This window comes from Cyrtonyx montezumae, unplaced genomic scaffold (genome assembly GCF_038088225.1).
Source record: "Cyrtonyx montezumae isolate F1298 unplaced genomic scaffold, pur_monq_1.0 scaffold_7, whole genome shotgun sequence".
Classification (NCBI taxonomy): Eukaryota; Metazoa; Chordata; class Aves; order Galliformes; family Odontophoridae; genus Cyrtonyx; species Cyrtonyx montezumae.
This window is the reverse complement of record NW_027072078.1, coordinates 26537071-26563185: the sequence shown is the minus strand read 5'-3', so window position 1 is coordinate 26563185 and position 26115 is coordinate 26537071. Positions and strand designations below refer to the sequence as shown.

Sequence of the window (26115 nt, the reverse complement as noted above, 5' to 3'; positions counted from 1 at the left end):
AAGCAAAGGCAAAGGGAGGGAGAGGTTATCTCTCCTCCCTACTCACCTGATAATCATCTAAGCCTATAGCTCAGCTTCAGTAACTCGCTTTTCCAAATGTTTCAGCTGGGTAACTTCATCTTGCATTTACTTCCTGTGCCTTGCCCTCCAGAAGCTCTATTAGCTCTCTGAGGGTTTTGCTGGTTACAGCCCTGGCTTGTGAGCTGAAGAAATCTATATGTAGGTCAAGATGAGTTGAAATCTTTTAAATGCAGCCAGACGCTGCTTCCTAAACATGTCTCTGGAGCAGCTGCATGAAGAATGTTTACAATTAAAAAACAAAACAAGGCAAAACCTCAGGCAGCTGAGAATGCACAGGATTATTCTAGCCAGCAGCATTCACTAAATGTCATATCTGAACATTCATTATTACAGGCTCGATCTGATTTAGGATTAGAACCTATAGAGGGGGCTCTGCTGAGTTCCCACTCTGCAGCTCCTGGAAGGCACAGCATGAAGCTGAGGGCTGCGACAAGAATGCTGGAGAGTTTCTGTGTCTGGACATCAAGTGTTACCCCATACTAGTTTACAGTAGGATGAGATGCTGCTCATTTTTTTTTCCCTACTTGATCAAACTTGTGCTAAGAAAATAACAGAAAGGAAGGAAAAAAAATACACACAGAAATATGTGAGCTCTGCTGAGAATGAGTCAGTCCCTGAAACCCAGCAGGGGCACCGGCTGCTCTCCTTATGGAGCTCAGTGGCTTTCATCCCAATTCAAGAGTCTCCTACTCCTCCCTCCCAGCTGAAGGCAGATGTGGGTTCACTGGCAACACTGGGCCTTGTTCTCTGTGAGTGTTTAAACCCTGAGCAATCATTTTAAATTGAAAGCAGAGGTGGTGATGCTGTTACAAGATTGTCCAGAGCAGCTATTCCCAACTGGCAAGAAATGAGCACATTTATAGAAAAGAGTTTTCATGAAGCCCAGACTAGAAATCTGCAGGAGTATGGTGCAGAGCAGCATCTTCTCAGAGCATACACATAATGCTGCAAAGGAAACTTTCTCAGTAGATGTTGCCAGTACAGACTTTGGTCAGCTGTGACATGGAAAAGGTCAAAGCAATCTCATGTGAGTCTCAGCAAGGGTATATTGGAGGTTCATGCTCTTTATGTCTTTTAGTATTAATTTGTTATCTGCAGAAAGAAAATTATTTTGTAATGTATGCATCTTTCTTTTATCAGCTCATGTGACCACAGCTGCGTGGCCATTGGAGTTTGTGCATTTCCAATTGCCACAGAGGAGAAGAAATGAGTACAGACAGTTGTATACTTCAGCAGGAATCAGGGAAGTTCATGCATTTGGGATGTGCGTGCATTTGCAATGAAGGGAAACATCTGTACAGTGTGAGATATGCCACCACCATGCATCAAGGAGGAAAAAAAGCCTTGGACTAGCAGCCTGGCTGCGTGTAATTAGCACACTGGGTAATTAGAACCTTTGGAAATAAAGTCATTTTTATTTAAGTCTCCTTTCAGTGACCTGGTTTTGAAAAATGTTTTTTATAGAGTCCTAGAGCCTTTATAATGATGAACATATCTTATATTCTCAACAGATGATCAAGTCAAGGGCATTAGGAGTAAGAAAATCACCATGCCAGCAGACAGTTTCCTCATGATGAGGCAGCAGCAATTCTTCCTTATTCATTCAGCTTCTACTCTACCTGGAAGAGGAAGAGTTAAAAGGGACAGCTGTGACTTTTTTGTGGATTCATACTAGCAGAGGCTCTCACCTTAGCAGAGGTTGTGCTCAACGAGCAAGTGATGCACCAGGAGAAAGCAGCATTGCGCTCTGCCTGTTGCTCATGTTGCAGGGCACATACATCCTCAATCACTGGCTGAAAATTTCACCTCAGGATTGCAAGGAAAAACACTGAGGTCTCTGAATACAAAACTCCTGTCATTACAGCTTTGGACTTTTTGTATGTCCATTTTGTGTGTTTGTATTGCATGGCTGTAAGACCATTTTAGATAAATAGTCTTAACCATGTACACAAGAACATTAAAAATACTACAGTAAAAAGGCAAAAGTTTGACATGTTCCTGGATTTCAAGTCTCACCTCTTCAAAGTCTCTTGTTACAAACCAGCAGTTCTAAGGTCTTGGAATGGAAGAGGTTTCAGTTTGCCCCCCACCTCTCATTTGTTCTTTTTCCTAGACTACTTTAGCACTTAACACAATTAACAGTAACAGGTTTATCAAACTAAATCCCCTGCCCCAGGTCTTGACATCCCAGGGCAGTGCATCAGCTTGAGCCAGGCCCGGGGATGAAGTGGGGGAGGCAGAGTCCCCCCCATTGCAGGGGTGGGACAGTGAGTCGCGGGCCGCATGGACCCCTCCGCATTCCATCCAAACCCATAGGCTCGCACCTGCGAACACGCCTCTTAGATCCCATCCAGCCCTTCATACCCATCAAAGCAGACCCCCTGCGCCTGCTATAAGCTCGTGTATCTACAGCTCCACTTCGGCGCTCCGGCGGGGCAGGGAAGCAGTTAAAGGGAACGGCGGAACCGCAGCCGGTATCTCTGCCGGGCACCGCTTCCCCCACCCCACCCCGCGAGCTCGGGGTTTCCCCCGACGGCGGCAGCAGGTGGGCTGCGGGGCAGCCGGGGGAAGCCCGGGGGCGGGGGGTGCCGGTCGTCCCGGTGCGAAGAAAGCCGCCCGGGGGTGGAGGAGGCGGGGAAGGAGGAGGAGAACCTGCCGCTCCGGAGGGACGGGGCTGCAGGCAGCCAGCCCAGCGGCGGGGCTGCGGCCACATGCCGGGCTTGGAGCGTCGGAGGCGGGAGTTTCCCTCAGCTCTCGGTCCCGCTGCCGAATCGTCCCCTGCGGGAGCGTCCGCGGGGCTGCGGCGGGGAGAGGCGGTCACCTCCGGCTCCGCTCCAGGAGCGCGCTGACCCGAGAGCGAGCGCACCGCGGGGTGAGTGCTTGGGAGTTCTTGTCATCTCTTACGCGCGACTTGTTGCGGTTTTATCGTTGCTCCGTGGGCAGGTAGGAAAGGACTGCTAAGGGCAGGCGTTTCTAGGCGAGGCTGTGACGGTCGGCTTTTGGGTTTGAATTTAGAGCTTTTCAAAAGCGGAGCCCCGCGCAGCGATTCCTCGGCCGAGCATCCAGGTCTCGCGGCTCAGACCAAACGTGTTGTTGTTGTTTTAAACTTCTGCTGTTCTCAGAGCAGCTCTTGCCGTGTCACGCGACTCGGCAAAGGATAAAGGCTGATGGCGCCGCTGAAATGTAACGTGTAAGGATGAGAGAAGGAGATGAATGCTTAAAATCATTAACTTGGGAGAGGGAGGTAAAACCACTTCTCTGCTCGCTGCCTTCACGTGTTGGAGCAATGTGCTTTTGTGGATTGCTTTGCCTTTAAAATAAAGTAAATGCTTTGCCATATAATCTTCTTTCCTGTCTGTGCACATCTGGACGCTGGCCTGGCACCGCTCCCTGGCACCCTGGGAGGGAGTGACACGGCAGGGGCTGGGAGTCAGGGACAGACACACAGAATTCTTCCCTTCCCTTGCAGTATAAGGACACTTTTGAGCCCTAGCCCAGCATTCTGCAGAGCAAGTCCGTGAGGATACTTCTCCAGAGCTGGGAAGCAGAATTCAAAGTGTTCTGAATCCTCAATTATCGTCTCTACAAAGGGAATGGCTGAAAGGATAAATGCAAGTAGCTGAACCACACATCCTACTTGTGAGTGTTTCCAAGTGCTGAGCCCTGAGGATAAGCAAGGAGCTACATGACAGAGAGAAGGTGTATTCCCTATTAGGACTCTCCAGAATGATGCCCTCACTCACAAGAGTGCTGGAAATACCATTTCTATCAGTGATATCAGTCATTTCTATCAGTCATTTCTACTAGGGAACAAGTCACTCCTCTCACATTTTAAATCCCGAGTGGAGGGACTATCTCCCTCCCCCTACTTCCTTCACACGTCTTTATTTTTTCCTAATGACTTGCACTATTATTTGCCAAATACGGCATGTGTCTTCCTGTGCAGCTTCACTTTGTTGAGCTGTTCCTTTATCTGGGCTCTGAGAGTGCAGTTTAGGAGCCTTCTGTTAGTAAACCAGAGTTGTTTACTAATAACTGTCAAGTAGTGTGAATAGTTTATTTTTGCCTGGCATATATTCATAGCATTATCTGGCTCTTCACGATGTGATTCTTTGTAGTTTTGTTGTGTAGTGCTCACTGTAACACGTTTCAATATCTAGGTTGCACTCATCCTTAGTGCTTTGCACTGCAGCCCTACAGGACAAGTGCTTAAACTTCAGTGGTGATTAGGGTGACTTGGTTAGTTTTAGGAGGAGCGGCAGGATCAGCAGCATATATCATGCATGTGTGTGATATGGTAACAGTATTTAACCTCAGAGAGACACAAACAGAAAGAAGACGCCTGCTTTAACATCCATCTCAGCTAGGACTTTGTATAAATGTGGGAGGCTCACACTAGTTAATATCACTGACCCAATTTTATTGGTCTTGTAGGAAAATCTTAAAAGGTCTGCTGCAAAGGAAGTTAGAAACCCGATACTCTGCTGTTGCAAGCATCTCTCCGTAACTTCAGTTGCCTTGCTATGTGGTGCAAAGGAGGATGAAGGAAATAAATCAGTGAAGTTCTTTTGGTTTGCTTTTGTAATGCTGAAAGTGAGTTTACTAAGTCTGAAATAAGCAATGATTACATATTGTCTTTGGCTTAAGTTAAATTTTAGAAACGTGATATTTTTCACTGTTTTTTTGTCTGTTATTCTGTTCTGCCTACCTCCTCCTTTCAGATCCTTAGGTCTTTCTCTGGGCAATGGTCCTATTTTTACAGTCAATCAAAATTGATACCAATATCCTTATGCAGGCCAAACACACTGTATTAAACTACAAACCAACAGTTACAAATTACTTTCAGAGCCCTCTTAAAACAAAATGCAGTTATAGATAGAGCTTAGAGCAGCTCCAAATGCTGTGCCTTAAAGTTATGAATGTCTAAAGCTGGAAAGTGTGCTCAGAAGATCTCTTTGGGACAGCCGTGGAGGGAGGTGGATGAAGTTTCTGGTTAGACCCCGGGGAGCTGGTAGCCACAGTCTGTGGTTGTTGGACTCCCCTATTGAGGCTGGGTTCAGACCTGAACAGAGGCTGGAAGGGATCTTGGACCATTTTGTTGTGATGTTGCAAAAAAACTCATCTCCATCATAAAAACATGCCAAATTCATACAAAAACATGCTAGAGTCATTTGCTTTTGCCCTGCTTAGATCTTTACTCAGTAGTTTTCCCTAACTCCTTCTCTGATTGTTCCAGAAAGGTTCTGCTACACCTGCTATGACAGACATTGTTTCTTATTTTTTATTTATTGCAATCCATTTCTGAGCCTGAATCGCCACAGTGGCATCCAGTGTCCTAGATGAGATTTTAGCAAGCGTTACACAGCTGCCTTAATCCCCCTCCCTGGTGGAAACATGGCTGTGTTGTACATTAGGATTACATGTGCTTTTCAGGCTTTAGCACTGCATGATGGGGAAGAGATATGATTATAGAGCTTTATAGTACTGAAGAGGATTCATTAGTGAAACCGGAGAGATCCAGGTAGGACACACTGCAGACTTTTTTCTTTTTTAAAGCCATCCCTCTGATAAATATCTATACTGTCTGTGATGACAGTATAGATTTTGTTAAAGGAAGGTCTTTCCTCTAATAATATCTACGTTAAGCTTCTCTTCAAACAGAAGAGTACGTTAATTGCCAAGCTAATATGTCATTTGGCTCTGTGAACAAGCTACTGAACACTGACTTATGAATGGAAACTTGAAAGGATCACTCGCAACCCATTACATGAAAGAAATACCAAAATGAGATGAAAATGCCCTTGAATCCCTGTGGTTGCTGTTGCTGCTGTTAAAAGACTGGGAACAGAAAGTTGCTTAGTATGCCACTTGAATTTTCCTGAGAGTCAACTTATTTCATATATATATTTTTTTCCTCCTGAGTTTCAGCAGCTGCTCTCTATATAAAAGTTAGAAATAGTTCTCCTTTAGTAGGAATGAAAGGAGAATCGAGCTCTATACAAATGAGGAGATTAGAGCTCCATGAGGCATATACCCCTTTAGTGCTGCTGGAAACTAAAGACACTAGAATAATCTTAACTCTTGCTTGTGCTGAGCAGAAATTCTAAGAAAAAAAAATTTCCTTTAGTGACTTATTAACAAAAGCTTTTCAGGTTTTCTGGGATTTATCATGTGAGCCTAATCTACCTTTTGTTCATCCAGTTGGCAGGCTTTAAAATTTAAAAGGGTCTGCAGAAACTCCTCCCCCAAACTCCGTATTTAATTAAAGAGGTTCTGTGCGTTATTTACCTTCAAGTCTTCTATTTATGTGGGAACAATGAGTCGAGGTTAACATATTGTAAAATACTTGTGAATGCTGCATTATAAGCAGAGACTGGAAAATGAAAGAGAAACTTTGGCTCTCTTTGCAAGTGTGTTTTGACATACAGGGACTCATTTGGAATGTCTGAAAACAAGACCACTCCTACATAAACACTAAATATAAATACAGGTGTCTAACTCCACAACAAATTTCTCCTCTTCTGTAGGTGATTAATGAGCCTGGATGCAAGTAGTTCTTTATTTGCTGCCAAGGGAATTCTCCAGAGTCACAGATGTGCAGATTAGGCCTTGAGAATACTAGTATTTTATGTATATTTGCTTCGGTCGTTCAGCAAGGACTGGTAGCTGTAGCTCTCCCACTATTTCCTCAGCTCCTCCTCCTCCTCCCCCACTCCATTCATTGCTGTAGCTGTGAGCATCGAGTTGCAGATAAAACTACTTCTGAGAGAGCAACGGGATGCGGCTCTTGCCAAAGGCAATTAAGTGCTTAGGATTACAGTGTGCTTTACAAAGTGTGTTCTTGCTGAATCCCTTTCCTCTTCTGCTTGCTGGCACAAAGCATTTTCTTGGCACTTGTCTTTGTTATAATGACTTGAGCGTTGCTGAATTTCACTACAGTGTGTCAGCTCTCTCAACCAGTCCAGCGAGCTGCAGTAACATGTTCTGAGGACTGTCATGTTGGCGATTCTTTGCTGAGAGTCAGCTTGACCTCATCACCTCTGCTGTAATTGGATTAAATTTACTCACTTGCCAAAAACACGTCCAGCTTATGGCATATTTATTCTTTAGCCTGAAGTACTGTTTGTATGCACAACATTTCTCATGCTAAAGGCATTTCTAGGGCCAGTGTGATGCCGCTGATGCGCCACAGGATTCAGAATCCTCACTGAGGGACATTCTCAGTTATTTGCTTCATCTAGAAAGGACTTAAACAGTAGAAGATACAGCCCACGGGAGTCAGAAGAGAAGCTGAAATGCTGAGATACCACAGGTGGCCTCAAGTCACAGCCTCCTGGTTGAGGGAAGCATATAATGCTACATGCTTTTTTCTGTGTGTCCCCTATTTATTTATAATTGTAGCACAATAGATCAAGATTGTCACTCTGAATTGTCCTTCTACTGCTCTCTCCAGTGTTTTAAGCTCTTGTAAGTTGCGGAGAAACAGCATGACATCTGATATTTGAAGAGAACGGTGTGACCAGAATTACACCAAGACTTTGGAGTGGTGCTCAGCCTGATCACGAGGTCTGTAGTTTCATCCCAAGGCTCTTCATGTACTGTCTTTGGTGTAGCCCAGCTTCCAGTGAGAAAGACAGCCAAGTAACAGAAATTACTATCCTCATCATTAACCTCCCTAAAATATAAAGGGATGAACCCACAGTGTGGGGACCAAGGACTGGGCAAGTTGCAAGTACTCTCACAAATAGGACTGGTATTTGTGTGTCTGGGAAGAGGCACACTGTCAGTGATTGATCTGGCCTAGGCCCTTTCTTAAATATCCCTAACAGTGAAAGGATCCCAATTTTGTGTTTGCTGTTGTTATCTGCCCAAAAGTACTGCGAGTTTTCTGCTTATTTCTAAGGCTTAGAAAAGTTGGGTTTCAATAGCAGCTTAGGGCCAAGGATCTGCAGCTACCAGCTCTCATGCTTGCTCTCTTATGTGACACTGCTCTCTTATGTGCTATGAACTGATGAGTATTCAAAATGCAAAACATTAACTGATAAATAGCATGGGACAAGGATTTGAGGTTTTCCATTTCTACTAAGTGACAGTCACATTTTCATTAACTGCATTACTTCATAAATGTGCAGTGCAAAGCATAACAGGATGCCTAACTTTAATAACACTTTATAAAAGGAATGTAGTTGTGTAATCATGTTTTCTGCACTGCTTACTCTTATGAAGTTGGTCTTCTCATAATTCAAGTATGTAATTCCGTGAATTCCTTGTAATGATGTAAGTGGTTTGTTAAATACTGAAGTGAAGGTGTTTTTTTTTTTTGTTTTGTTTTGGCATTTTTTTGGAATTAGTGTAATATATAATAATAATAAAAAAATAACTGACCACCTCTCTTGAACATGAATTAACTGTGTGGAGAACAAAAGAGAAGGCACGTTCTGGAAGTTATCACTAAGTCCAGGTCAGGGATGCACTGTCTGTATGGTCTTGGACTACTGATTGTGTCAAAAAGACGGAACAGAAGCGACTGGCAGACTATGTTTAAAATATACCATGTTTAAAAGATAAAGAGAAATTTAAAGGTGGGAATTAAAAAGTGAAGAGTTTGCTTTACTTGTGTTATTTCCTCTAATTTCTTTTTAAGGCCGTAAGCTTCCCCTTCCTCTCACAGAAGGCAAGGAATATATTATGTAAATAATTCCATAATTCTCATCTGAAAATGTTGCTAGGTCTCCACATCACTAATTCAAGTTCATCCCAACTCCGGGGATGAGAAACCCTTTCTTTCTGTTTTGTGCAGCCTGAGCTTGATCATTGTGGATTGTATCACTGGGATCTGCTTGTGTGTATGCTGCATTCCCTGGAGCGCTGCTGTTCTGGCTGTGATGGCACAAGGGGTGCATCTCCTGCAGGACCTGTGAGGGTACAGCCGAGGGAGGCCTGGCTTTGAAACGTAGCAGCTGGTGTAGGGGTGTCTCATCCCCAGCCTCAGCACAGTGCAATCCTTCTGACCTCACCAGAGCTGCAGCATTCACAGTTTTCAGTAAGGTGGGGGTGAGACTGAGCCCATTTTCTTTTAACTGGTCTATTTAGCGTCTCTTATCCATATGCAGTCTCCATGCCAGTGACAGGAGCTTCCTGGAACTGACAGGAAACACAAAAGGCTCTCTTCTCTAAATCACTGGACCTTAAGGACATTGAAAGGATGTTACAACAAGCTTCATAATACGCCATTGTCAGGCTCTCTCTGAAGATGCCTGCGGTGATATCTACCTCTGAGCCTTCCAGAGGGGGTGTGATGACCCCACATGGCAGAAAATAGAAAAGTAATGGTTTGGGTGGCTGTGAGGAATGTTATGGCATTACTTGAAGCCAGCTGGAGGCAGTTGCTGCTGACTGAACTCATATCATTAAGAGGCAAGCAAACAGCCGAGCATGCATCAGGCAGCTTTTTAGGATGAGATCCTGGCTTGTGTGTCTGTGCATGCCCGGATGCATCTTTTTCACAGGCAGGAGTGGTGGAAGATGCTTTGTTTTGTCTTCATTTCTCTTCTTCCTCCTCATTTGCCTCTTCCTTCTCAGTATAGAAATTTTCACGTTGCTGTGAAAATATCTGTGCTCATGAGCAAATCAAACACATTTGAATGGAAAAGGGCTGCTGATTTTTGAAGTCTGAGAACTGTTATTCCCAGGGAGACACAGGGTTTGTGTTCTGCCGTTCTCTCAGCTCTGGTCAGGAATGTGCATGAACGGTGAGTTGCTTTCCTAATGGAGAATTCATTGCATGCACCCTCTGGATTGCTGGCAAAATAGGGGAATAAATAAAAAGCTCAAAGCAGGAAAATATACATTTTATTTATTATTTGTCAATCAGTACAGTGTAAAGCACTGCAAAGGGCTGGAGGCCCCGTGCCCTGTCTGGGTGACCGCTGCCTGAACACCCTTGCACTGGTGGCCATTTTGGCACCACAGCTGGGCTCTAGTGCAGGTTTTCCACAATTGGGCCGCTGGCGCTAGAGCCATCCAGAAACAGCTCGGAGCAGTTACAGCCTCCACACTGCCACACACCTGGTTATGGGCTGTGTGTGAGAGAGGCGAATAAAAATGACTGTGAGTGTCTGGAGATGGGATCCCCACACGCTGAGGGGCAGGTGAGGCCGCAGGATCTGGCCTGGCTCTGCTGACGTGGCTGCACTGAGCTAGGCACAGACACAGGCGCCATTTTACCTCAGCTTCGACCTGTTGGACTTTTGTAGCAACTGATGGGAGCTTTGCTCCTGTCATGAGCTGAAGTCAATCTAGGCTACTCACTGATAAATTAATACTTCAACGGACTAAGTTAGGAGCATATGAAGTGTTACTCCTTCATTTTACCCCAGCTTGTGCCAGTATCTAGTTCATCCCGGTTGATGATAAGCCATGCAGTCCTCTCAGGCTGTTTAGCTCTTACCTGCTGTGCAACTCAGGAGTTGTATTCCTTCTCCAAGGCATTTCTAATGGATAGCTGGGGACTTTGAAGTATGGAGAACAAACTGTCAGTCCTGCTTATCCTGAGCAGAAATGGGAGCTCATTTCCTCACCGAAGAACTCTGACTTCCAGAAAATGAGGCTGTACCTGTTGACAACTCATGCTGCGTCCCCACAGCAAAGACAGAAAGCCAGGGATGTTCAAGCCATTATCCAGGTAAAGTGGACTTTTCACCTTTCTCTGTGTGAGGAATCTTGACCTTAGAATTAATGTAGTATCATCTAACTTCAGTCTCTTCACGTTTTCCTTTTTGCTTTGTCTCAAGTGACAAAACTAAATATAAATGTGTAAATAAGTTTTAGTACTCAAGATGACATTGTACTCTCTAGGAACATTGTTCTGCTCTTTCTCAAGGTAGCATTCCTTGGATATTTTTTATTTTTATTTTTGTTTTTATATTTTTTTATCTGATTAACTCTGTCTAACTATTTGCTTGAAAACTCAGGTAATTTGCTTTGAAGTTGGTGCAATTGTTCATTAGTGTGTGGGCTCTCTGCAGGATCCTGTATGCGTGGGAGGTACCATAGAGATTATTGGTGTAGAGAAGTGTAGTAACGTAGCCTTCTTCTTGCCAAATTATAGTGGAGAAAAATGTTGATGGTGGTTCATGTCCCTTCATGCCCGTTATCTGTTCTGTGGTGAATGGAATTCTCTTATGTAGCTTTCCAGTGTTTGTTCCTTTCTAGCTGGTTTTATTACAAGCATAAGGTTTTGAGACAGAATGTGTCAAGACCAGGCGCAAGAGATATCTTTGTTAAACCTTCCTAATATTTGACCTATGTAGCACACAGAGATTTTTTTTCCCCAAGGATCAAACAAAAACATTTTCTTTTAAAACTGTAGGAGTTAAAGATAATGGGGAAATGCACTGAACCTAAAAACAAAAGCTTTATTGTCTTGAAGACAAACTCACTGTAATTGCACTTCTTGTGTGGGATTTCATCCCTCTGTCCTTATGTTTCACTTACAAGACAGGAAATACTGCTTTACTGATTAGATTTTTTTACAAGGTATAAATAACTTACTGCCTTCAAAGATGGTATTCATTTCAGGATGAATCTAAAAAGAAAGTGTTTGTGACAAATTAAAATTTAAATTAAAATGTTGTTTTACCTGGGTAAGTACACCTTCTTGTGAATGTCTGTACTATGTGTACAGACATAAAAGGTGCTTTTATGAGAAAGAGCATTGAAATAAATGCTCCAGCACTTCAATCAAATCTGAATTGTATTATTTCCTATTCTTTGTTGCTCTTGTATGTCTCTGCCCTACTCTTTGCCATGAGAGTTAATGTATATGCATGTTTTCTCTCTACTTGCTGCTTTGCTAGGAATGTAATACAGATAAAATAAAATAAAATAGAGTGAATTCAGAAGCTGCACAGACTGGCTTACACCAGTCATGCATAGGCACATATACACGCACACATATGTATATATAGCATTGTTTTTGCTGATATTGTCTAGATGAGTTATCAGAAACTTATCTATGCTAAGTCCTACCTGCAGACTTTTTGCTCATTTAGTTAGTTTCAACATTGATAAAGATGCTGAATGACACCAGCTCCTGCACTGATCTAAGATTACACTGCTGACTCCTCTGTCAAGTTTTTTCAGAATGTGTATGACAGTTGCACTCTCGGTGACCTATTAGTATCTAAGTTCCTTGCTGGTTGTAGCATTTCCTGAATTTACTTCAGATTGACATATCTCCTTGGCCTGACTTGAACACAGTAGCTGTGGAAATTAGTAAAGATTTCAGTAGTGAAAACTGAAGTGAACAATTCATCATGCTTCTCCACTACAGCTTTATCATCCTCATCTGCCCTTTTACACATTTATTACACAGCAGTTCCATCAGCTTCCTAGCCACTTTCCCGGTGCTGACATATTTAAAAATCTGTGATCTTCCTTTGCAGACATTTTTAAATTTTTTTTCTTAGACTACTTAATTTCCTGCTTACACTGGACTTGTTTTATGGTCTTTCCTGTTTTTACATAAGTGATTCATTTCCCAAGAGATGACCCCTGCCCTTCAGTACTATCCTAACTCTCCATGAAGCTTTTCACTTTTTAGACTGCACGTTTTTAGTCATATTTTTCTTGCTTGCTACATTATTGTTTAGTTCAGTTTCTTGAAGTAGACTTTCTGCCTGCTGGTTTGGTGACTCTTAGTATCAGCAACATTCTTCGTACTCCCTAGTAGGTGATTGTTATAACTTTCTGTGCTTCGCATTGTTTCAGATACTCAGAAGTGTCTTTTACACTGGAGGACTGTCTATGCATCTAAAACATTGACTGATACTATATTGTCAGTCAAATAAGCAAAGAATGGGTATTTCTCTAAGTTCTCTTGTTGGCGATAGGTGACAGCTATTAGTGTTGTAATTCTGTGCAAGCAATCTATTTAACTTGAGAGGCACAGAGCAGTTTTGGGGACTAATGAAACTACATATGTTCCCTCTTGCAAATACACAGTGACATTTAAATCTTCATATTTATAGATTTTAGCCCAGGTTTTCATAGAATTCAGAACTCCTGCTCTTAAAACTCCCGCTCTTACTTTGTTCTGTAAATTTTTCAGGCAGAGAAAAAAAAGTGGAGGATACTCTGAATTTATATGAGAGGTCTCTATTGACATGCTTACAAGAGCTGAAGTGTGTTTATATTAATTTCTGTGCAGTTAGTTGGATGATTGTCCTTCTTCCATAAAGCATGTGTGTGTATTTGAAGGAGCCACACAGAAAAAGTTTATTTTCTACAGATGTACTTTGAAGAGATGCTCTCCCTGGTGCATTCCAGCATTGCAAGATGTTCAAACAGATTATTGTTGATTAATACTGCTTAGCTAGTTACAGCTAATATTAACCCATAACACCTAGGCAGATGAATAGTCTAGTACTGCATTCCCTTTGCACGAGATGCATTTTTTCTGGACCATGTCCAGTCCCCTGCTATTTCAGTCACTTTGCATTCTATAAACAGTCTCACCTAAATCTGCAGAGCTTTTCTGTTTGAGCCTTTACTTAACCTGTGTGTGCTGAGCCAATCTTCCTTCAAGTCTAGCTGTGTGTCTGTGCTGAAAGCCTTGGATTGAAGCCTATCCCATCTCTACCTGCACCAGAATGTTGCTGGAAATGTGCATGATGTCTCCCTGTGAGCCTGGGGCAGTGATGTGTAGAGATGACTGCTGATGAGTTGCAGGAGTTTGTCACCACATGAGCAACTAAATAATGAAGAAGTGTTGTGCACTTCAGAAGTTGCTGCAAGAAAAAAATAAAAAAGTGAAACCATCTTGAGCAATTTCTTCATCAGTGCTGACTGGAATCACATCTGTGGTGAAAACCTGCATCACTTCAATGTAGTGTACGTGCAAGGGAAATGATGTTAAGTGAAACAGTTGCCTGTCATAATGAGGAACTGGATTTCATGACATAGAAGACTTCTTCCAGTTCTGTATCTCACAAATCCATCCTCATGAATGATTTCTCATCAAATGAAGTTTCAGTGGTTGCCAGGTTCTTTTGTGATCATTGGCTTTTGTGTAGCCCTTTGTCTATGCATTTCTTCTTAGTGCTAGGCTTCAAGATTTTGCTTTTTTTTTTTTTTTTTTTTTTTTGATTGCACTATTTATTTTATAATCAGACTGGTGTGTTTATGTGGCTAACTCGGCCAGACTTCATGAGTCTGATATTTAGGTACTGATAATTTCTAGCATGTTAATTACTGATAATTAACAGCATGTTAATTTACCTTTTTTTTTTTATCTGTAAGTTACCTTCCTTTTAGTGGATTATTTGCAGGATTTCTAGAATATTTTGCCAATGCTATGGTCAAATACATAGTTCTTATTACTTTCATCACTAGATTTCAAAACACTTTACAGAGAATATCAGAGGAAAAGAGCTCAAAAGGACATCTCTAAGTCCTGAAATGAAGGTAAGCAAGGAGAATCTTTTGAGTCTCTGACTGAAGGGAAGACCCTTCTGCTCTAGTTAAAATTGATTGAGGAGTTCATTGTATAAATGCACCTCTGTGAGAAGTACACCTGCATTGTGTTTAATAAGCTTAGTCTAAATGTACCTTAATGTATGGAGGGAGTGGGACAAGCAGACACATCAGTTTTAAATGCTATCTTATACACATGGATGTTCAAATTTTAACAAAATCTGAGGTTCTTGCCTTTAAAATGTATGCTTCATACACAGAAATTCTGCAACTATTATAGTTGTAGTGTGGAACATACTTTGTGGTCATTTTTTGAGCCTAGTTCTCTGTGAGTCTCTGGGCTTGTAATAATATTAATGCTGTCATTTGAGCTGGATTAATCAGCTTAAAAATGTAATTAATAATTAAAAAGAAATATTCCACAGAAGACGATTCAATGTAAAAATGATTTTCAAAGGTAAACTCTGATTCCCTATTATCTATAGCTCTTCCACCTCATTTGCAGTGCAGGAAGAATTCAGATGCTTATACACTGAGCATGAAGCTATCACTAGCTACCAATTGAAGTTTGTACCCTGAAAATTAAATAAGATTTTTAAATAACTCCTTAAACCTTTCACATGGGCTCCCTGTTTCTTGCCCCTTCCATATAACAGAGTTATTCCCTCTTCTTCATCCTCAATTGTGAGAACATAAACGTGCTTTATAGAAAAACTGTTCTGCAAAGTTTCCAGGCTCATAGGAGACAGGAAGACCTCTGGAAACTAAAAAATGAGCTTGCTAGAAAAACACAAAGCTTTAGTGAACTGTTTGACAAACATTGTATCTCAAGTTCAGAAAACAAAACCAGACTTTAGGTTCAGTGTCAGGACGTGATGCAGTTATTTGAACACTTCTGGTTAACTTCATTTCACAACAAGGACTGACTGTTCTCTTTTGCATTCTGCAGTTACGTAGCGCAGAGATTAACTCTGAGTTGTGTTACACCAGCTGCTATGCAAACACTGAGGAAGACTTTGTCACTACTCCCAAAGAGCTTTGTCCAAGATAATGAACAGCTTCCTACCAGCGTGGTGATATTTTTTCTTTTAAAATTTTGTTGTGAACTATAGTGAGCTGATAAAAATTGCATCTTTGTTATTTCTTTGCTTCATTAATCGAGGGGCATTTGCTGCTCTGCTCTCACTCCTTGCATTTTGAGAGACAGTCTTATTTATTGGTCTTGTCTTGTTTAACATGCTAACTTCTGTTGTTAAAATGTATCTTTCACAAAACACCTGTTATTTATTTGAGAGAGAGAGAGAGAGAAAGGACCAAAATCATATGCAATCACATGCAACACTTTTTTATTCTCCTCTGATTTGTTACCTTCAGTAGAAAAGAACACTTGAAGTTCAATTTCTGCACCTTGTTTCCAGACCCTGAATCTTGGCAAGCCTTTCCCTCAAGATAACTTCAAATCCTGGAATTAATAGTCTCTCCCTCTGCCTTGTGCGATAAGAAACCTTGTGACCATCGTAAAATGAATTTTGTTGTTGTTATCATAAATACATATGTAATTATATATATTTTTAAATGTATTATTTCCAATCTCCAGATTACTTTCACAGCGCACTTAATTATCTTCAAACTATTTCAGTGCACTTCTAAGGGATTATCTGGATAATTCCAGTCTCAAGGCAGAAGCCTTCACCATTTTTCTGGTTCGTGTGTGAGAGGACTTTTTTGCTTCAGTGAGACAGTAACGTTTTCCATTACGTGTGTGTGCATCAAATTAACTGGAAGGCTTTGCCTGCACTTCAAATTTCTCTAAATTGCTAAATTTTGACCCAGACACTGGAAGAAAATTTCTAATCTTGGATGTTTTCTTAAGGAAAAATAGGAAGAAAACAAAGGAGAGGAGGAACTAACTAGGCCCTGGGGATTGATCTTGACTGTGCCTTCTTACCACAGCTTTATCCTTTCCAGGTCTCAGCAATGCTGGCAGTTATTGAACTGTGATTGGTTTAGTGCATTGGAGGGATGCCTATAGATTGTGGTAGTGATATCATTTCCAGCTGGTTTCCTGGCAGGCAGATTGGCAACAAGTTGTCATCTCTGTGGTCGTGAGGGGGAATAGTATGGATTTTTCTCTATTTTTATGGAGCTTGTCTCAGCAAATAAATACCAGTCAGTGGGTCAGTCTCTCTGAAAAACGGTAGCCTTGTGGTAAGCTGAATTCTGTAGATTTATTGGAGTCTATAGAGTAATACAGTAAAAGAATATGATATTTATATTACTACCAGAGTCTTAAAAGCTCCATAATACCTGCTTCTCCTTCAGTCAGCAGGGAGCTGTCTTTTGAAGCTACACGTATCCAGTGCATGTGGAATCTATAGGATAATCCCAGACATGTTTCTTGGGGCAAATACTGGATTTCACAGGACTTAATTCAGAGATTTGAGTCAGTCAATGCACAGCCGTTAGAAATCGTTCAGGCATAACTGTTTAGGAACTGTCTTTCTGTATTTTGTGCTTCACTCAGGTAGCAATCATCAGTTCCAATAGAGGTGTGAGAGAGCTGAATTTTATTGCTTACAGTATGCAGTGGGTCACAATGAATGACAGAACTTCTGACCTTTATTCCTAAAATTTCTGACACCAGTGTAGTGTCCTATCCACTTCTTTGTCTTGCTAAGAAATTACTTTTTTTAGTGACAACACTGTTTTGTTTGTATGATGGCTGCATGTACAGCTGGTTCCACTTAAGTCATGAGGCTGAAGTGGTTTGTGAAGCAGTTTCATATTTTTATTGTTAAAGCAAAGATTAACCTCTAATTTCCTTTTCTTAAAAATGGAGATTTCTTTAATATACCAATATAGAAAGTGAAGACTTGTTGGTCAGAAGAACCAGATGGAAGACTGGGAATGTCACAACTTGCTTCCTCCTATGGATCTGAGTTCTTTCACTCCTAGAAAATTGCTGCCCTTCTGTGAAGGGAGGGGAACAGGATTCACTGGGAAGTCCTATCCTAGTACACTGAAAATTTGCTTACTTTTTTTTTTGTGAGATTTGAAGGCTCTGCTATTTCACCATCACTAACTCATTTCAAAATTAGTTCAAGTAGACCTAGATGAGTTGTATTCTGTGCAAACAGTAGTGTCCCTATGTTTGATGTATTATGTATGGAGTAAGATGGAAAATTCACTTTCAATGCATTATTATTTCACACCCTGTACACATAAATGTTTGATCCTACCTATGAACATATTAGCTTTCCTCCTTTCTTATCTGTTGATCTCTTTTGATGAGAGGTGAAGGTGGAATTAAATGATACATTTTTTCTGACCAAGTGTGCCCCTTATGGTTTGTACAGAAAGTGTTTCTTTGAAAGATGAATTCTGCAGCTCTGAAATGTTAGTGCATGCATTTTAACTTATAAGCAAGGGAGACCATTACACTGTCGGACTTTTAGCACTAGAAGAGTGGGAGATGATAAACTGCTACAGGACGAAAAGCCTTGTCTAGTGTTTCAAACTTTAATAACAGTTCTTCTTGTAAGGAAGCTCTGAAATTGCAGTGGTTCAGAGCCAGACTGTGCTATAAATCCATGATGTTAGAGAGAACTTGCTCGTAATGTTCTCTGAGGCTGAGATTTCTAAGAGAAAATGTGGTTCTTATTGCAATGTGCCTCCTCATTCCAAGACAACTGGCAACTGGTTCTTCTACCTGCTTGTGCCAATGAGGCTTTAACTCTGTTTTTTTCTTAATCACCAAATTAATTTTCTTCTAGCCCATGAAACTGAGACTTCCATTTAGGCACAGATTTAATGATGGGTTTAAATTTGATGCGGCCTTTAGGTAGTGTGCACTGTAGCACTAAGAGGCCAATGTCTGGAAATGCTCCACATAACTATTTCACTTAATTTCAGTTTGTGCCTTGTCCTTCATCAGCTTCACTACCGAGTCCTACCTGCTTCCATCTACAGGCAGCCTAGTAAAAATGCTGTAGGAGTTTGAAATGACGCCTACAAGATACAACAGGAGAAAGCCAACTCATTGTGCCATGGTTCTAAAACAACTAAATCTCTAATGAGTGATTTGTGTCTGGGGTGCATCTGGTCAAATATTCCCATGCAGTAATTAATGACAACTGTCTGGTGAGCAGTCTCTAGTGGAAGGATCACTAAAGCTTTCTGTGAGAAAACTCCCAAGGAAAACAGTGTTCCAAGTTCATTTCACCACTTCAGTTGTCTTCTGAGGACCAACTGCAGCATGAGGAGTACAGAAGCAACAAAGATTTTCTCTACTTTGTAATCCAAACTAGAGAAAATACATATCAGTGTCATGGGCTAGTGTCTTCCAGAGGAGGAGAAATGACTCCAAAATAGATTAATTGCTATAGATGTTTGGATAGGGAAGGGGAGCATCTTGGCTTACTTTGCCTAAACCAAGGAAATCTGAAATAGATATTTATGTTCCTGGCTTAATTCTTTAAGCTGTGGGCAGAGAGGGAGGAAGAGAAGTTTATTCAGTGGAATGAGTGGAGGCAGATTGCCCAGATCTACCCTCAGAAATGTAAGCACAACTTCCAGTAATTTCAGAGGAAAACATACAAAATAATGAAATGATAACATGATGCACAGAAATGTCCAGTTTTGAACCTATCCTTGTAGGGAATGAGACCCAGTGGTCCAGAAGCCTCTTCATGCTTCAGTCTTTAAGTGGAATTAAGCTTTTTTCTTTAGTTGGAAGTTGCTTTTTTGCCAATCACATGAAAATTCTTTTGATTTCTAACCTAAATATGTTCACTTTTTATTTTGTACCTGTGATTTTTGTGTCTTGTTATCTCAGCCTCTTGCTACTCAGAATTGTTTTACTTATTTTTCTGTTTGAATTTTTTTTTGTCTGCTGTGTATTAAAGTACATGGGACTAAAATGAAGCTAAAATCCAGCTGTGAATAGTAGGAAACAAATGAGTAAGAAATGTAATGAGGCAGTAGTATACTTACATGGGAAAGTTAACCCAGGGGCAAGAAATTAAGTTGGCATACTAGGTTTTGATTTTATATCTCAACTGGCAAGAAATAATAATACAAAGTAGTGTAGTGGAAGTGCAAGTCACAGCTTGAAGCAGTGACTGAGCACCTGGTGGGAAGGCAGGGCCAACCCATGGGAGCTCAGGTGTACACAGTGCACCCGAGTGACTGGAAGGGATGGAGCCAGGGTCCACCCCTTTGCAGACCTCATTTAAGGGTTGGCAGTGGAGGCAAGGGGATCTTGTTGGGGATCCCTGGGTACCTTTGGCCTTCAGAAGGTAAGCAGCTTCTTTCCTTTATTTCTGTGCTCATAGATGTTGCATTTGAGCAAATCTTAACTTGCTGTAGCCTAGGGCCTTGCTGCTCTGCTGTGCTTTCCATTGCGTTACAAGTAGTAGCTGCTAGCGATGATTTATGAGGAATAATTAACATGACAGTGTAAGGAGCTGGAAGAAAAGCAAAGCACTTCATTTTATGCTGAATCTGGTAGGTCCTAAATATAAAAATCACATTGGTGTACTAGAAATGAAATGCCAAACAAATCAATTTTTCTGTCTCTACGTTTCCTGCTTTCCGTAGGCAGCATTTGTTGGAAATACGTACTTTCTCCTGAATGTCATTACAGTTTAGTGTGTAAGAATCTGAGGAGCTCTTTGAAAAATGTGTTTTCTCTGAACTATGTTGCTTTTGTTATGACTCTTCAGGGGGGCCGTCTGTATTTAGGATCAGAGAGCTTACCTCTGAGAGCTCTGCCATGTTTCTCCTTGTGTTGGGCTGAAATATAAATTGTAAGTTCCTGATCTGTGTGAAAACGGAAAGAAGGCTACTATCTTGTGGTCAGATATATGGAAAAATATGTTTTACCTTTTTGGATTGAAGGGTTTGAAGCGCATCTAAGGTTTGTTTAGGCATGTTGACCTTTCCTTGGCTATATCTCAAGCAAGTTTCTCAGCAAGCTAAAATAAGTTATGAAAGGATCACATCTCACAGAAATTACTATGTGCTGTATTATTATAAGAATACAGAAACTGAATTTTGCTGTAGTGGCAGTCTGAAAGAAACAAAGTGGCTTGCTGTGACTTGCTGAGATTCTCAAGAACTTTTCTTCTATTTCTGTACGTAGTAGTAACTGAAACCTGGTGAGAATTGTTTGTGAGTTGTGCTGCTCCATCAGCTTGTTTAATGAAAGTCCAGAAATAATACAGTTAAAAGAAACAGAAAGGGAATGTTTGATTTGTGCTTTCTTCCTGGCTTACTTTTTTTGAAGCATCAATATACATCCCATTGGTTTGTACCAGTGGAAGTCAAGTAGAGGTTTTGATTATTTCTTCATTGTGACACTTGTTTGGATAGTTGATCGTGATTATCTTGGTATTTATATCAACTCTCCTTGGAATCTCTGATGTCCACAGCATGGCTTGGGATGCATGTCACCCTATATTCTGCTTTCTCAGCCAACCCAGAAGATCAAAGGTAGCGAGCTAATAAAATGAAATTCTTTTATAACTCCTATGCATGCTGATAAGCCTCTTCCTCCTCCACGTGCTGGAAAGTACCAGAAACATCATTTAAGTAGGATGCCTCTAGTAGCCTTGCTTTAAAATACACTATTACCAAAACTCTAAGGCTAAATAATGTTTGGCTTGTATGTACTTAAGTGGAACACTGTAGCACATGCTATGGTTACTACTGTGGAGCCTATAGCCATTTTTTAGTTTGCAGAAGTACTGCTATGCATCCTGTCTTTACTACAGAGCTGAGTGTGGCAAGGGCAAACCCAGATTTGTCTTCCTTCATTTAAATAACGTTACCCTGAAGCTTCACAACTCCCCTTGTTGTACTCTGTTCCCCAAAAGTATTCTAATATTTGGAATTTGTAAACACAGGATTTGGGATTCTGTGTGCATCTGGGAAAGATAATCTGTTGGTACTACAGAGATGTAACCCTTTATACTTCTAACCTAAGAATTCTGCAGAGACAACTTACAGGAACATCTGATATAGATGCAGGCAGATTCCTAGCAGCTAAAAGAAAAATGAAAATGAACGTTGCTGTTGAATGAGTGGAATTTTCATTGAAAACTATGTCCTGAACAGGGGCAAGGGGCAAAAATACATTATAGAGTCCTGCAATAAATCTAGCCATAATACTTTTGAGCTAGGTGCTGATGAGACAAATAAAACTTGTCAGTTGACATTAGTAGGGGAGAGAACTTTTTGCAGGAGATGGGGCAATGCCAAGAAAAAAAAAAAAGCAAACCCAAACACACCCCTAACAGAACCTCAGATTAGTTGAGGCTCACTGAATGGCTTTGTTGAAAACTCAAGAAGAGAATCAAAATAGAAAAGTCCTGATAAGTTGCAGGGCATCTCAGACCTGTTTCCATAGTGACATTGTTCAAACAGAGGCTTAAAGGAACATGAATACCATTGCAGCTAAACTCTATAGAAGATACCAGTCTTCCAGCAGGGGTGCTGGCTATTGTTTGTTTAGAGTTTTTCCCCGGTAGATAGATTTGGAAAAAAGTGGTGGGGAAAACAAGAGCTTAGACAAATAACTGGCTTGGCAGACTACTGCTTCCTTCTAGCTCCTGCTTTCTGCTTTTTTCATACCCTTTCCACTCATTAAAATTTAACTGGTGAAGGTGTTAACAACTGCATTCAACTGTTTTTGGAGAAAAAATAAATAAAAAGAACATCTTCCCATGTGTATGCTTGCCTATATTGAAGCAAATACAACTTTATACCTTCCTTCATGTACATATTTACTCTTTTTTGATAAGTAGATGTAACTGAACCATTTATTTGCAAGTGGACTTAGTGTTAGAGAAGATACATTTACTTACTTGTCTTGCCTGCTGTTCTGATCATTCTACATCCATTGAGAAATTCACTAAGCGTTGCCTTTTACATTACTGATGCTTTTTGTCTTTGAGAAGCAAGGTCATGCTCTTGGTAGAAAAAACATGTTTCATGTTACAAATATTCTGGTGCTGGAGTTCTTCCTTCCCTTTTTCTTCTCAATCTGTTGTTCTGAAGATTTTTCTCAGCTAACTCTACTCTGAAAGTAAGTACAAAGCCTTAAGTTATAGCTGTGTTGTACATATTTCAAAATTAAAAGCATACCAGTCATGTTTGCCTAAATTATGATACATATTCTTAAAAGAAATCTTTATTTAAATAGAACTGTCACAGTTCTTGGATTTGCTTAAGCTTTTTGTTTTGTTTTGTGTTTTTTTTTTTTTAACTTGCTGAGTAACAGCCTATTAAGAAGATAATATGATGTATAAGGCTTGGTTTAAAAAAAAAAAACAAAAACAACAACTATCTGCTACTTTAGAAGTTTAAGTGCAAAGGATGACTGGGGCAGTATGGAAATGCTGGTTTTTACCAGAATTGCCAGGTTTAACTAATTCTTCTTTAGCTTTGAGCGGTTTCTTTTTTGAACAGATAGCTGTTGCTTATCACTACTGTGATTAGTCTTACTAAAGTATTTGAAACCATATGAAGTTGTTGGAGTTGCACCCAATCTGGATTTGATCACTAACCCGTTTTCATCTAAGAACACGAGTAGTTTGAAGTGTAAATTTTTTGCTCATTGAATCCATTGACCTTTAGAACTGGAGAGTTACCTAGGGAGGGATTTTGGCTACAGTGAGATGAATGGATTATGTATTTCTTCCAGAAATTAATTAGTTGGTTCAAAGCTTCTTTAAACTGACTTGAATGCACATTGTGTGATATTAATTTCCTGTCTGATGATTCAACATCTATTTCTTAAAAGTTGTATCCCAGTGGTGCTCAAATGCAGAGAGAAGAAAAATAATCTTGAAAGTGGCAGGGTCTTGATGTGAATAAACTAACTTCACTAACTTTGTTTGCTGTGGTTAATGGAACAGGCTAGTGTAATTGTCTTGTAAATGTATAAATTTGAGTATCTAACAATGTGATGATGAACTTGGGAGATAATACACTTCAATACTGGTGTTTTTGCAGAATGTTCTGGTTGTGTTTTGTAATGAGAACTGTTTTTACATATTCTGTGCTTTTCCTTTCTCTCAATTATAGCTTTCCTGGACAGCAAAAAAGATAATACTCACTGAATTCTTCCCCTTTTTCACTTTCCTCCTTAGGAGGAAAAAGAAATGCTTACCCTGACATTTCTGATTTCAGTAGAGGTCTGCAACTCACAGGCACCAAGGAAAAGTTGCTTGTCTTCAAAGAGTGTAGAAGCAAAATATTTCCAATTAAATTCTATTCGTAATGAAAAATGTTGATTTATAAAATATTAATGGAAATTTTAATATAAAAGGAATAGGAAACTGAATGTTTACTCCTCAATTTCACTCTTATTTCTAAAGAGATTTCACTGTGCACAGGCTCCTACAGAGGAGATGTTCAAAGATTTAACATACTTTTTTTTCTTCTGAGTTGTCTTACCTCTGTACAGCAGGAAATTGCAGTAGATGGAGAAATATTATCAAATGTACTCTATCTATTTTCAGTACGAAGGGTGGTTAGAGTATCAGAAATGGAAGCTGTAGGAAATACTGCTTCCAATGTCATTCAATGTTATTATCTGCAGAGCAGATGCTATGACAAAATAAGCCTCTGAACTGAGAGACTGTGTGTTCTATGATAGTTTCTATCTACATGGACCTTGAGAAATCCGATGGCTGAGACAAAGGAATTCATGTTATGTTTGAAAGAAGTGCAAAATTCCTGAACAGATTTGAGGGCAGTTATTATTTCACTCAGCTTGGCATTGGGAGGAGTGCACTGGAATGCTGCATCCAGATTTTGGGCCTCATCTTGGCAAGATGTCAAGAAAGTGGAGATGGGTCAGTGGAAGGGTGCATCAAGTCACAGAATGATTTGGACTGGAAGAGACCTTAGAGGCCATCTGATTCTAGCCCTGCTCTAGATCACGCTGCCCAACGCTTCATGCAGCTTGGCAATGAACACTTCCAGGGACTTTCATGCCTGCATGCTTACAAAGAGAAGCTGCACTTTAATCTGATACAGGAGAGGCTCAGTGGCAATCCAGTAGAAACCTGCAACTACTTGAAGGGGAGTTACAAGGATGAAACAATGAAGTTACCCAGAAATCCTGTGGCATCTGGTGTTGAACCTGCAAGTATATGAAGCATCTGGTTGTTTTGCTTCAAGTAGGATATGGAATTAGAGTGTATAGAGATCCCCTCTATCTAGTATTTCCAGGACTATGCCCTTATATTATCAGTTTATTGGTTTTGCTTCTTTCATTAGCACACACAGAATCCATGGGTGAGATTAAGTCCTTGTATAGGATCTCCCATAACTGATGAACTCTGCATCTGCCTAGGGTCCTCGCTCATAACTTACAAATTTGGGCAGCTCTTTCTCCTTAAATTTTAAGAAGCTGTCTCTATCAGCCTGGTTCTGAACTTTGCTAAATCTCAGTAACACTGGTACTTTTTGCCTGAGTGTTTTCTGTTTTGTTAGGGCTTTTGTTGTTTGTTTGCTTGCTGTGATCTAATAAGCAATTTCCATTTATTGAGCTTCCACAGAAATCATGTTATCCTACATCTCTTAATCTACTGTTACATCCTGTGGGACTAAAGATGCATGTTCTCAAAATTCCCCATGGTAGTTGTAAAATATCTGCCCAGAATGTAACTGTCCAGTGTTCTTTACTGTAAAGATCATGGAAGGACAAATATTTTTAAGAGTAGTAAACTTACTCAGAGTGGTCTTCCTGACAGCAGCACGTTTTCTTCTTGTAGCACTTTTTTAGAAGGAACGTGGTTGCATCTGAAATTTGTCTGCCTTGTAGAGCTTTTGCAATAATTTGTGTCTTTAATAACTGGCTAATTTCTCTTTGAGCATGAAAGTAGTGTTGTATTTCTGACAGGAATAAAAAATGGTAGAACTTAGGTTTCTCTCTTTGGTACTTGTACCACTGCTTGCTTAATGTTAGCTAGGCTCTCTGTAAGTAAATTCTAGTATGTGAAGAAAATACACGTTGAATCACAGAATCACACCTGCAGTCTACTGTGAAATCTGATGAGCAAAGTCAAAATTAACCTGTATGATGCTTAAGGTTAGCATTTACAGAGTTTGTCTTAACAAGTATTGTCACAGTCTCCACAGTTGGGCTTTGACTATGTCATGCTCCAAGTCAGAAGACTCTCTGTCACAGTTCTTATTTTGATAGACTACTTATACATAAACAGATGTCTCAATTGTTGGTGTAATTTATTGAAGGTATCTCGTGTTCCTTTTGGATTTTGAAGGGATGGACTGGAAAGCTGAGTGTGATAAGCACGCTGCATGTTGTATGTGTGTATCCAGGTGAAAATGGAATGATTTTTAGTTTGGAGTAATCCTTAATACATTGAGTCAACTTGCATTGAATGCAAATATTTCTTTTTAATCCAAAATAGACTTCTTTATAAAGAAATTCAAGTGAATCTCTCATAGAGTGACAATGTGGAGAAAGTCTGCAAATAAAATAAAATCTGCCAAATCAAATAAAAATTGCTTCCTTAGCTATCAAGA

At 40.4% G+C, this 26115-nt stretch overlaps 1 protein-coding gene across 1 annotated transcript in view; it reads left to right on the top strand.

The window, feature by feature from the left end:
• The window catches only part of LOC136058081 (palladin-like), an 86267-nt gene that overhangs the window by 4887 nt on the left and 55265 nt on the right, over positions 1-26115 (top strand). Inside the window, exon 3 of the mRNA XM_065751315.1 lies at positions 2553-2953. Within this exon, the coding sequence (XP_065607387.1) occupies positions 2553-2953 (401 nt within the window). The remainder of the gene's footprint in view (positions 1-2552; positions 2954-26115) is intronic.